We start from the raw sequence: 12,976 nt of genomic DNA on the forward strand, positions 1-12,976 counted from the left end.
TATTGTGAAAAACTTCCCAAAATTTTTAGTATTCCACTGTTATAATCGAAAGAGAACGAGAGAGGAGAGAATCTCTCATTTGTACATAGGTCCTTTAGTAATGTTCCGCGAGAATTGTTCCACCTTTCATAAGGCAAAATGTTTGAATTTCGATAGTTCAGTTCGCTGCGTGTACTAAACATAAAATTTCAAGGTTACATGATGGTCCTTGCTAACAGTTTTCAAAAGCATTTTTGTTCCATGACTCGATAAGTTAGGGTAAAAATTCAAAGCAGCATGAAAAAAAACAGAAAGAAAAACATTTCTCGCATAACTTCTGATCTCGCCCTAAAAGCCATTGGTAACCAGGTGTGTAGCTCATTGTTTCTGAGCATTTGAATGGATTTTCATGTTATTTCACAACGCTATGGGGAAGAAAGGATCATTATCTACCTGCCCGTGATGTTGGTTTGGATGCTTATTCTTTCATTTGCTCAGAAACAACGAGCTACACACGTGGCTACCAATGGCTTTTAGGGCGTTATCTCAGAGTATGCGAGATTTATGCATAAACTTTTGTCACAGATCTCTTGTATTTAATTCGGTGACTATTTTTGTTTCTGAGTGTAGATTCGCTTTTCCGTGTGGGTTTTAGGTAGACACGGATGTCACACACACATACGCTGGAATGTTTTCTTTTGTACCTTTGGTGAAGTTTATTGCGCTACCCATTTGTCATGGTTCAATCAAAACAGCTGACTGAAACTGATGTGTTGTTTACTTTCATACTGAAGATCATAAAAGTGGTAGAAGTTGCTCGCTAAATTAATTGAATTTGTATGTCTATAATATTTACGTTCGCTCGCATAACATCAAACCAGAGAGTTTCCATCAGTTAGGATTACGGAGCAATGACGCCATACACCCGTTCCACGGAGGTCCGAAAAGTGTTCGAGCTGGACGAGCTGGCTAGTGTTTTGGAGGATGATTGGCGAACACTGTTCTACTTAATCCCTAGGAAAATTGCAGACGTTGAACGACCGGCTGGCAGCTACCCGATAAGATACAACGGAACGCATGAGAGGTGAGTCACTCATATCCGGAGTTTAGGCATAGAAGAGGACGAAATTGAATTACAGTGTGGGACAATTCATTTGCAACTTTCCGAATTTTCATACAAAATGCCCAACTTAGGTGGGCTAGATCTCAGTGATTTATGAATTGATTTACATGAAATTCTCACAGTACTTTAGACGTAACTTGAATTTTAACAAATATTGTTGAGTAATTTTGCTCCCCCTGGTCGAAGAAAAAAAAGCTATAAAGCTACAAAGAATTATATATTATTTAAGTTTTTCATAAATTGTTCTTAGTATTCTTATTTATTAAAAGTTGCGTGTCGTGAACGTTTTTATAATTCTTGGAGTCCATTTAAAAATCAGACTTCTGCCAAAGAAGAAATCATTCAAGGAAGGATCAAGGATTTTGATATGGGATAGTTCCAAATATTTCTTAGAAATTTCTCCTGGAATTCCTGTTAATTTTCCTCTTAATAATTTTGTTAAGATTAAAAAAAAAATATTCACTCAATATTTCAATATTCAGCATTCGCTCACTCATTACATACATAGGTTCTTTGAGTATTAGCAAAGAAATGTAGGGTAACCAATATATTTTGGACCCCCTGGGCTATTTTCCTGCAAATTTCCCAGTTTAAATCAAAAGACCGACTCAATTCGCATGCCATTTGGAAAGATAGGACTAGTCCGCACTTGCATCAACCGTTTGTACATAGAAAAAATGTTTATTTTATCTCAAATTAATTTTATTTAATCGGTTCATCCATGCACCCGTTACAACACGCATACACAGAAATTGAAGCCGTCAGAATTTTTTCAAATGTAAACAAAAACTTTTTTCAAATTTGTGAACTAAAAGCGTAGACTTTCTTCGGTTTTCCATTGTCAATCGATTGATTAAACTATGGGCAAGCATATTATACAACCAGTGTCGTGGACTTTGTCGCCAAACGATAAAAAATGCCGGGGGTCCAAAATATATACTTTGAGGGTCCAAAATGTATTGGTGTGTCCAAAATTATGAAAAACAGTGCTTCACAATTCAATTATTTTCGACGGTTATTGGATGCTACATGACCGTATGGGTATTTTTATCCTTTTTTTTTTTTTTTTTTAAGGCACTCCGTGCTCGTGGCCACTACTGTGCCGGAATCAGATGATCTGTAGCTTCTTTACCGATACAGATCTATTTTTAACTTATTTATATTTACATCAACTTTCACTCTCTCCTACTCTTTTACTCTCACACCGAGCAGGTAGGAGAGAGCTCTGTTGTTAGTGAGGCTAGCTGCCTGCGAAGAGGGTCAGTTTGTCTCAGTCACCTTCTGATACTGACGGAGGATGGAGGTGCTCCCCAAAGCACGGTCCTCCGTGAGGCATCTTCTGGTGGCTGGACGGGTTTTTTTGTGGAGGGGCTGGGAATCTAACCCATGACCTTCCGCTTATGAAGCGAAAGCGTAACCTCAAGGCTACAGACCCCCCTAGGGTATTTTTATCTCGTAGAGGAAGTTTTCCTCTACATTTTGGCATACTTTTTAGCTTGGTTACGCTGTGCAATAAATCAATTGGGATTAAAAACTAAAATCACTTCCTAAGAGGGTCCAAAATACGACCGTTACCCTATTTGTTAACAACAACTGTTAAAATGCTCTGAGAACACAGGAAAGCAGTGGAGATATGCCAAGAAGTAGAGGACAACGATTATACTTATGTTACCCAACATCGACATTTGCATGGTTCTAATGGTAGCAAAATATCCAAAATTTAAGATTTAACTTGGCATCATTGACAGGGTGTCTACTACCCGGAAATACCTGGAATACCTGTAATTATCAGGCAATTTTATTCAACCTGGAATTGTCCGGGAATTTATAGCACAATCAGGAAAATTCTCTTCAATCGAAAAAACAATTGACTGGGCCGTTATCAAAACGTTATTTGAGCTGTTCTGTGAGGATCCTTTCGAATATGAAATTTTATCGACTTACTAAAACATAATTGCGTATCTGTGCATATCTGGCGAATACTGGACCACTTGCACCACGATTTTAATTTCGGTTCCTGAATTCGCCACCTACGTTGATTTCTTATGGAGATTGGCGAATCAGGAACACCATGGCGAAAAAATAGGTGCAAAGGAGCAACAATTTTAAGGAAAATGCAATTTAGCAATTTAGCAATTTAGAGAACACTAAACAATTGGCAACATATATGTCGTAAAACGGAAAATAATCCGGGGTGGCGAATAACTGGTACATGGCGAATACCGGTACACCTTCCCTACAAGGATTTTTTTTTTCCAAGAAACCCGACAAGAATCTCTACGCCATTTCATCTACGGTTATTCCAAAGAATTGCTCCAAAAAATAATTCATCAAATTCGACCTGTATTTCATAATTGAGTTTCCCCCAGATTTTTTCTAGGAATTTCTCCAGCATCTCATCCTGGAGTTTTTCCAAACATTTTTAATGAATTCTTCAAAAACTCCTATGGGATATTCGATAGTTCATTTAAGGTTCCACACCAGTTAACACTGCAGCATTTTTTTCATGTAATCTTCTGATCATCCCTACACACTTTTTTATGTATTTCGTCCTATGTTTTTCCTGGAATTCCTTCACAAAATCCTGCGGGATATTATCCAGAGATTCAATTGATTTTTTTCTTTTTTTTAATATCTTACCAATAATCTAGATAATCTTGTAAAATTTCCTCATGAATGAGATCTTCTAGGAATCCTTATTCATCAAGGATGACTTGAGAACTTACACAAGTTTTAAGGGGGCAGGATCCGTCATTGATTTCGGAATTTTCAAAAGCAGTTTTTTCGTTCAAAATCAAGAAAATTTACAGAAAAATGTGTTCACTGTATTCTGTTCCCCTACCGAAACACAGTGAACACATTTTCATCGAATAATTTTTAGTTTTGAACAGAAAAACTGCTTTTCAATTTTCGATGATGACGATGATAACGATGACGGAGCGTTGATCGTTAACAGAAGTTACCCTAAAATTTGCTTTGGGAATACGCCACGACTTTTTTTTTCCAGCAATTTGTCAGCTTTCTGGAAAATTACATTCACATGTCTTTGAAGAAATACATGGAAAACTCCTGGAAGAATGCTTTAATTTTTTTTTTTTTGAAAAAAAGGTATCCTTTTATCTAGTTAAAATTTTAAAGAAATCTTGCAGAATTTCGAAAGGTCTTGCAGAAATCTTGCAGAGGTCGAAAGGACAGAAAGTCGAAAGACAGAAAGTCGAAAGACCTCTCTCTCTCTCTCTCTCTCTCTCTCTCTCTCTCTCTCTCTCTCTCTCTCTCTCTCTCTCTCTCTCTCTCTCTCTCTCTCTCTCTCTCTCTCTCTCTCTCTCTCTCTCTCTCTCTCTCTCTCTCTCTCTCTCTCTCTCTCTCTCTCTCTCTCTCTCTCTCTCTCTCTCTCTCTCTCTCTCTCTCTCTCTCTCTCTCTCTCTCTCTCTTTCTTTCTCTCTCTCTCTCTCTCTTTCTCTCTCGAAAAAACCGTTTTTACAAACAAATAGGGCAGCACAACCTAGAAGTATAAAGAAATTTCAATTGAGCTTTTAGCCTCAATGTTGTTGTAAAGTTCTAGAACCCTTAAATTAAGGTACAGTGGGGCAAGTGGGTTATGGATTTCGCATAGTTGGGATTCTTCAAATCCTAGAGGCTTTAAAATAAAACAAATGAGGTCGTGTCTATTTTTCAGCTTTACTCCCACCAAATATAAGCAATATGCTGAAATTTATTTTTATGTAAAATTGAACAAAAAAGTTCAGAAAAAGTTTTTGAAACACGTCGTTTTGAATAATAAATTCAAAAACTAACAGTTATATTCACGATTTCTATTAACTTTACCATTTGTTAAGGCGTCCCAATGAACAATAACATAAGTAACATGTAAACAAAGAAAATTTTATTCTTGTTACTTGAATTTTCTTCTGCTCAGTTATGTTTGTTGGAATGATTCGACAACATTATAACTGCAACATTTCCAATGTTAGTTCATGGGACAGCAATTGCATTTCTACTCTGTAGAATTTACACCGCTCGTTATTTGTTAAGAAATTCGGACATGACGTCGGATAACTCATCGGGGGAAATCAAACGGAATCCTTCAATAAAGTGTTTAGAAACTTTTTTATGTGGTTACACCTATACCCCATTTTTTATGTTTTGAACTAGCTTTACATAGACATTCCACGAGATTTACATGCGTTCTTTTATATTAGAACTTTTCAATCAACGTCTTCCTTTATTCGGCTGTCCGAAGTAAACATTTTTTTAGAGAAGTCCTATGATTTGACCTTGATAATAGCATTTAACGCTTTGAGTATAGTGTTTCTTGAAATATCAGCACGTTCTGTTGTTCTATGATAATTGCGAACCTTGCATACTTATAGCTACCTAAAGAGAAAACACAAATTCAATCTCTAAAGAGAAACTTTTCACTTGCCCCACGTCGAAAGAATAGAAAATCGACGGTGTTTCAATTTAGTTATTTTTAGGTCTACGTCGAATGAATTCTAAAACTTTTTTTATTGCAGTTTATAACTGTCAGAGGGGACAACTAAAAGGTGGTACAGAAAGTTTTTTTCCGCAATTTTTATCCACTGAAAATATTAAAATAAGATTGCACGCCGCCAACTTGTAACGGAGTGATAGTTGACAGGTTAACGATTTTTCGCTCTAGTATGCAATAATGGCTGAAAAATTTCAGAAATCTCTTACCTATCGTAATGTTCTCAATGGCCTCAAAGGTTTACGCACAGACAAACAGACGTCACACTCTCATCGCTGTGCATCGACCAACTTTTTAACGATCGATTCGAATATCTGATAGGTGGTCAATCGACCACCCGCAGCGCTCGCGTCGTTTTTGTTCGTGTTTGACTTTTACACACTACCGCCACCTGTTGGTCCATCGGCCAACTACAGTGTTTTTAGCATTGGGCGTACATGTTTTCGTGACTATGATTTTTATCGCGATTTGTTCTAAGTGTTACGTCTGTTTCTCTGTGGTTTACGCATGAGTTTAAAGCGTTATTTCACATACTGAGTTTAATATACCAATTATTTTCACTAACCCCATTTACCCACTTGCCCCGCGGTACCTTAATTTAAATCTTGTCGCTCCCTCGTGACATCTATCCACCAAGTCATTTCTATCATTTGCAAAAATCTTCTACAGACTCCTTTTAGCTTTGAGTCGCATGACCGATATAGCCATAACAAAATAGAATATAAAACAATCACGGTCGATACCTTTTCCTATTAAACAATTATTTGTGAGATATTAACATGCTAATAAGTATAATATTGTCAAATGATATGAAAAATTTCCAAGTAAGGTACCGCGGGGTAAGTGGGTAAATGGGGTAAGTGAAAACTATTGATATATTTTACTGAATATGTAAATTAACGTTTTAAACTCATGCGTAAACCTTTGAGGCCATTGAGAACATTACGATAGGTAAGAGATTTCTGAGATTTTTCAGCCATTTTTGCATAATAGAGCGAAAAATTGTTAACCTGTCAACTGTTACTCCGTAACAAGTTGGCGGCGTACAATCTTATTTTAATATTTTCAGTGGAAAAAAGTTGCGGAAAATAATTTCCTGTACCACTTCTTAGTTGTCCTCTGTGACAGTTTCAAACCGCAATAAAAAAAGTTTTAGAATTAATTCGACGTAGACCTAAAAATAACTAAATTTAAACACCTTCAATTTTCTTATCAGGTGGGGCAAGTGAAAAGTTTTTCATTAGAGATTGAATTTGTGTTTTCTCTTTAAGTAGTCATAAGTAAACATGGTTCGCGATTATCATAGAAAAACCTAACGTGCTGATAATTCAAGAAACACTATACTCAAGCGTTAAGGTGACACAGTTTGGAATCAACTTCTAGGATTGCACTGAAACTTCAAACGCACAAATCTCGCGAAGAAAGCATCCAACAACAGTGTACTTTTTATTTTGGCTTTGTGCACTATCAGAAAGCTTAAAATAAGAAGATCTGAAACGTTTGCCAACTATCTCTCCAGTTTTGTGCCATTGAAAACGTGAGTAGGGGCCCAAGTCGGCCATTGTGACGGCCATCTTTGGATTCCGAGATGTTTCACCTTAAAAGCTATTAGAAATCATGGAACTTCTCTAAAAGATGTTGCCAAAAATTACAATATTAATATGTCTACTTCGGGCAGAAAAAAAGGAAGACGTTGACCAAAAAATTGCAATATTAGAGAACACACGGAAATCTCGTGGAATGTCTATTTAAAGCTAGTTCAAAACATAAAAATGGGATATTCACATAAAAAGATTCTAAATACGTTATTGAAGAATTCCGTTTGATTTCTCCCGTAGAATTATCCGACGTCATGTCCGACTTTCTCAAAAACAAATAACGAGCGGTGGGAATTATACAGAGCAGGAATGCAGTTGCTGTCCTATAATGTAAGAACTAACATTGGAAATGTTGCAGTTATAATGTTGTCGAATCATTTCAACTAACATAACTGAACAGAAGAAAATTCAAGTGAAAAGAATAACATTTTCTTTGTTTACATATTACTTATGTTATTGTTCATTGGAAAGCCTTAACAAATGTTAAAGCTTATAGAAATCGTGGATATAACTTTTTGCTTTTGAATTTATTGTTCAAAACGGTAAACTTTTCACTTGCCCCACTTTTGGGGCAAGTGAAAAGTAAGGAGACATTTTTCAAAAAAAAATTTCTGTATTTTTTTCTTCATTTTTTTATAAAAATCAATTTCAGCATGCTGCTTATATTTGGTGGGAGTCAAGCTAAAAAATATACACGACCTCATCTGTTTCAATTTAAGGTCTCTAGAATTTGAAGAATCTCAACTATGCAAATTCCATTACCCACTTGCCCCACGGTACCTTATAAAAAAAATGTTGGCACTTGAAGTGACGAACCATTCGAAGTTTGTTGAACAAATAGCTAAACGCAACATTTCGAAAGCTGTCAGGAAGAAAGCATATGTTATCATATTTTACTCACATGAAAAAAATGAGATTGATTGAATCATAACAGAACACTCTCATGCCGACACTTCCAGTGGCGAACCATTGGAAGTTCGTTGAATGAAGAGAACCTTTTGCAAGTCTACACTTATAGTGTCGAAGCATTCAAAGTTTTCTTTTAATTACACAAATAAAAGAAAGAGGAAAGGGGTGTTTGAAAAAAAAATGTAAAGCATAAATAAGTGTAAAAGACGACACTTACAGTGACGAACCATTTATAGTTTGTTGAAAAATCGTATTTACGTCCCACCGTTGTAACGGTTAAATGTGCAGTCATACATATTTTACAGATTTAAAATAAAAGCATGAAATGAGCTCACCAATTGATCCTTCATCCTTGACTGAGCAGCCACAATCCATTTTCAGCTTACAGACAGATTAACTGAGAAAGAAATCACTTTTCACTCCGGCGAAGTGAAAACTGAACCCGCTTGCTGGCCTTCTCGAAGCGCATTCACAATTGAAACTGTATATTGTGTATTAGTTTTACTATTTTTCAGGTCAAAAAAATTGTAAAATTACACATTATTGACTACATGTGTTGAAGGTGTTCCATTTCTTATTTTAGTAATTTAGTTTGCTTATTGTAAGGAAGCAATAATTTGTCTCAATTTCAATTTCATTTTAGTGAGCTCGACGACTACGGAAGAATACAGAACACTGCTCGCGCCCGTATTCTCCTAGAAGAATGGGGAACGTCCGGCCGAAAAGGGGAGCGACCCACATTGGGTCATCTTTACACGCTAGTCGACAAAGGCGGTATGATTCGAGCTGTTCGTCACATAGAGAAACTGCTGAAAGTGCCGGAATCTGCGCAACCCAATTCTGGTCCTGCAGCACCAATCGATGTAGATTTAGAATTGAATCGTTTGATCGAGAAGCAGTTGGAGGGAATTGCCTATCCCAGTTCCACTGCTCTGCAAAATGGAGACATATCAATAACCCAAGTGAATAATTTGGACTATAATCTACCAGCGAAGCGAGATGATGTAGTAAATCCACCAAATACCGTCCCGGATTCGATTATTGAAGGATCGCTGCCACTTCTGTCGAGGAGCGATAATAATGATCAATCAATAGGAGCAGTACCGATGTTAAGTGATTTACTAAATGCTGATGGACAGGATACAGAAGCCAGCACGTCTGACAACGATAGCACGCCAAGGCAAACTATTGAAGGAAATACGCTTTCCTCTACATCTGATAGTACTAGTGAGAGTAGTTCAAACTCTACACCAACCGAATCTTTGTCTCGAATTCTGCCTATGGTGTTGCCGACTATTCCAGAAGCTGGAGAAGTGCCTAATCTCTCTATATTTGGCCCAGCAGCCTCCGAAGCAAGCATGGATGTCGGGTAATGATAACTAGTTACGCCTATCTATGAATCATACCAGTATTAATTATTTTTTTGAATTTCCATTCCAGAATACCCGCCATTTCCGCCTTAATGGCGAGTTCGGATAGTCAACAAATCGTGAATGACGTATCTAGGTCTACTGAAACTTTTCAGTCAGAAGAGCATTCAAGCGAGTCCAGTTCATCGGATTCAACTGAACAACAGAGCAGCAATAATGAACCAGTTTGCGCTTCAAACCTGATGGCATTTTCCTCAACAAATGTTGCTACAGTTGAACCGTTGATCAACTTCTCGTTCGATAGCCTAACAACAGCAACGGGCAACTTCGACATCAAGCGTTTTTCGAACGGAAATCCGTTGCAGCCAGATGGGCGAGTCCTGGGCATTGGAGGATTCGGTGAAGTGTTTCTAGCGTTGAACCTCACCCCAATATATCCCGTATCAGCAGTGAAGCGCCTCTTCCCAACAAACTATAAATATAAGGAAAAATTTGACAGAGAACGTGAGCTACTATCAAAGTACAACCATTCGAATATTGTTAAGCTAATTGGTTTCTCGGAAAATGTAACGCTATGTTTGGTCTATGAATATCTTCCGGATGGCACTCTGGGCGCAGCTTTAGATAAAAGTCGTAAAGGACAACTGCATCTCACCGTTACTCGACGCATCAGTTATCTCTTTGGAATCGCAGTTGCTCTTGAATATTTACATAGCCCGTTGGTGCAAGTTGTACATCGCGATGTAACACTGGCGAACATCTTATTACATGGAGACGTAGCTAAGTTGTGTGATTTTGGATTAGTGAAACGAATAGACAGCATAACAGCTACGGAAGTGAGTGGAACAGGGCCTTACATATCACCGGAAGCTATGCGAGGCACTGTTACTCCAGCTTTGGACGTCTACTCGTATGGAGTTGTGTTGGCCGAGGTGGTGACTGGAGAAGAAGTCCTATGTGAGGTGCTTCCTGAAGGCGTAGGAGATTTAATAGAACGTGTAACTGCAAGAGGAGCTGACTTGGAAAGTATGGTTGATCGTAAAGTTTCACAGCATGAGCTTAGCGAATGGCTTACGTATGGGAAGGAGTTGCTGAAACTGTCGAATTGGTGCCTACGAGAAAGATTCAAGCGTCCATCGGCTGCAGCTGTGCGGGAATGTGTTCAAAAAATGAAGCAAGGGATTTGCTAGTGATAAGTCAAACGATGTATGTTTAATCAATGTAAATATAATTTTAAAATTCTAACTCTTTTGAATCATAAATGAATGCACGAGTTAAGTTAGGATTTTATTCGAAACGCCTTGAGGTATTTATAAATCATGTCATTTGTTGTCTTCCTTGTGTCTACTTCTATTCCTACATCAGAGGGTCCACTACCAGGGAAAGCAAGGAAAATGAGGGAATGTCAGGGACTTTCACTGGAAGTCAGGGAACATGCTATAAAAACTATAATAGGGTCCTATTTTTTTTTAAATGAAGGCATGGATATTAGAGTGGTTCAAAAAATAGTTTTTGCTCCACACCGCTCATTCGATTCTAGATCAAAATCTGGGTGTCCTCTCAAAGTTTGAGCTCATTTGGATGAAAACTGAGACTGCACAAGCCCTTTAAAGTTTATATGGAAATTACTATGGGAAACGCAAGCAATTCATTCAATCGGTCATAGTGTTTGCCCATGTGCTCTTGGGGATTATAACTACGTTGATACTGTGAGAAATAAAAAGCAGCTACAACTTTGCCGAAGACCGTTTTTGAATCGGACGCCCCAGTAATTAGTTATTGATTTTTGAATGAGTTGTAAAACTTTGGCTATAATTATTGGGCTGTTCTGCAGGCATCACTGGATATATGCAGTAAAACATAGTAGCCATGATTTGTGCGTGCTATCTTTCGCGCCAGATGCAGCAATGTTGCCTGTTCAGAAGTTAAATGAGCACTGCTGAAGAATTTGTGACTGGATATAAATCAATAACTAATTACTGAGGCGTCCGATTTGAAAACGGTCTTCGGCAAAGTTGTAGCTGATAAATGTATCTCACAGTATCAACGTGGCTCTTATCCCCAAGAGCACATGGGCAAACACTATGACCGATTGAATGAATTGCTTGCGTTTCCCATAGTAATTCCCATATAAACTTTAAAGGGCTTGTGCAGTCTCAGTTTTCATCCAAATAAGCTCAAACTTTGGGAGGACACTCAGAATTCGATCTAGAATCGAATGATATATGGATATATATATTGGATATATGTAACATTACAAAAGATCTTGTTCTTGAAACTACTTTAGCATTTTTTCCCGCTCAAATAACGGCTATTGGGTTTGATTCCGAGCCCCCCAACAAAAAGCCTTCGTCGGTCCGCATGAAAAAGACACGAGTTCCACCCGTCTAACACCATGGCCGTCTGAAAGCAGACTGGCAATCTTCTTCCGAGCGAACATGCTCTAGTGAACCCGGATAACATGGCATTATTGATCTCGTTATAACTATATAGTCCATCGATTACATGCAAGATAAAGTCACACTGCTCCAAATTGGTAGCCTCTTATGACATGACGTTGTTACGCTACCTGATGACTGCGTTTAGCGTTCCTGTTGGCAAACATTCGATGTCATCATCGTTTGGAACCGTGGAAATCGTACGAAGGTACTCCCCGACAGTCTACTCCAAATTGAGATTCCGTTTCCTCAAGATGTCCACATTATTTATTTCATACAGCTGAAGAAACTTTGTACCATCCAGAATATCACAATGTTCAGTTCTGAACGGTAGAAATAAGAGTACCGTCAAACGGGGTGACTTGCAACACATAGTAATTTACAACCAAATTTCACTATAAAACACAAAATTCAAATGAAAATTTGTTATTAATCGGTACTACAACACGTGTCACTTATAATTCATGTAGTAGCCACAATTAAAGCAGCTATTAGAAATATTTTTACAAATTGAACATAATTCTGTTAAATGCCTTTAAAACTGATACTTGATGGAGGTTCGAAATCGTGGCCTGAAAACATGATATAGATTTAATCTACAAAACTAATACTCTACATGTTGTTTCTACAACTAATAAGTTATAATATGACGAATTTTATTTTACGAAATTTTAGTAACAACTTTTTAATATAAATACTTTTTATAAAGATGTACCTATGCGGGGTGACTTGCAACATCTAATTTCCATGGAATTTAGAGTTTTATAAAAGTGGAAATCTTTTGTATTAGGTCTACTTTATAATAAAATGAGTCATAATTCGTCAATCATCTTCAAACACTCGTTAAATGTATTGTTGAATTAAGATATTTGACCTTGATGATTTTACGCCTCATTTTCCCATACAAAAATGTCTCAATCATTTTCTTGAAAATAGGTAATCAAAATGCTCTTGTAATGGTTCGAATGCTTCAAATACATGAATAATAATTCTTAACAAGTGCGACTTATAAAAAATATCAACATTTTGATGGCAAAAACTAAATTAGCATAGAGTGTTGCAAGTCACCC

At 37.3% G+C, this 12,976-nt stretch overlaps 1 protein-coding gene across 2 annotated transcripts; it reads left to right on the forward strand.

Annotated features, from left to right (window-relative positions):
• Positions 1–717: 717 nt before the first annotated feature.
• Positions 718–10,734, forward strand: LOC5569460 (protein Tube). 2 transcript variants are annotated; one of them, XM_021855272.1, is made up of 4 exons: positions 718–816; positions 875–1,063; positions 8,742–9,467; positions 9,539–10,734. In XM_021855272.1, exons 2-4 carry the CDS (start codon positions 891–893, stop codon positions 10,656–10,658), a joined length of 2,019 nt encoding a protein of 672 aa, XP_021710964.1. In that variant the 5' UTR covers positions 718–816; positions 875–890; the 3' UTR covers positions 10,659–10,734. The 2 variants fall into 2 exon arrangements, with proteins under 2 accessions (XP_021710964.1, XP_001658540.2); XM_001658490.3 differs by having other exon boundaries at positions 718–1,063.
• Positions 10,735–12,976: the final 2,242 nt, after the last annotated feature.

The sequence above is a fragment of the Aedes aegypti genome, chromosome 1 (assembly GCF_002204515.2).
Source record: "Aedes aegypti strain LVP_AGWG chromosome 1, AaegL5.0 Primary Assembly, whole genome shotgun sequence".
In the NCBI taxonomy this organism is placed as follows: Eukaryota; Metazoa; Arthropoda; class Insecta; order Diptera; family Culicidae; genus Aedes; species Aedes aegypti.

What these genes read in the sequence shown, in the direction of transcription:
- LOC5569460 (XM_001658490.3), top strand. Translation starts at nt 891, where the DNA reads ATGACGCCATACACCCGTTCCACGGAGGTCCGAAAAGTGTTCGAGCTG. An exon ending in TACAACGGAACGCATGAGAG is followed by an intron (nt 1,064 to 8,741) that starts GTGAGTCACTCA and finishes ATTTCATTTTAG; the next exon opens with TGAGCTCGACGACTACGGAA. An exon ending in GAAGCAAGCATGGATGTCGG is followed by an intron (nt 9,468 to 9,538) that starts GTAATGATAACT and finishes TTTCCATTCCAG; the next exon opens with AATACCCGCCATTTCCGCCT.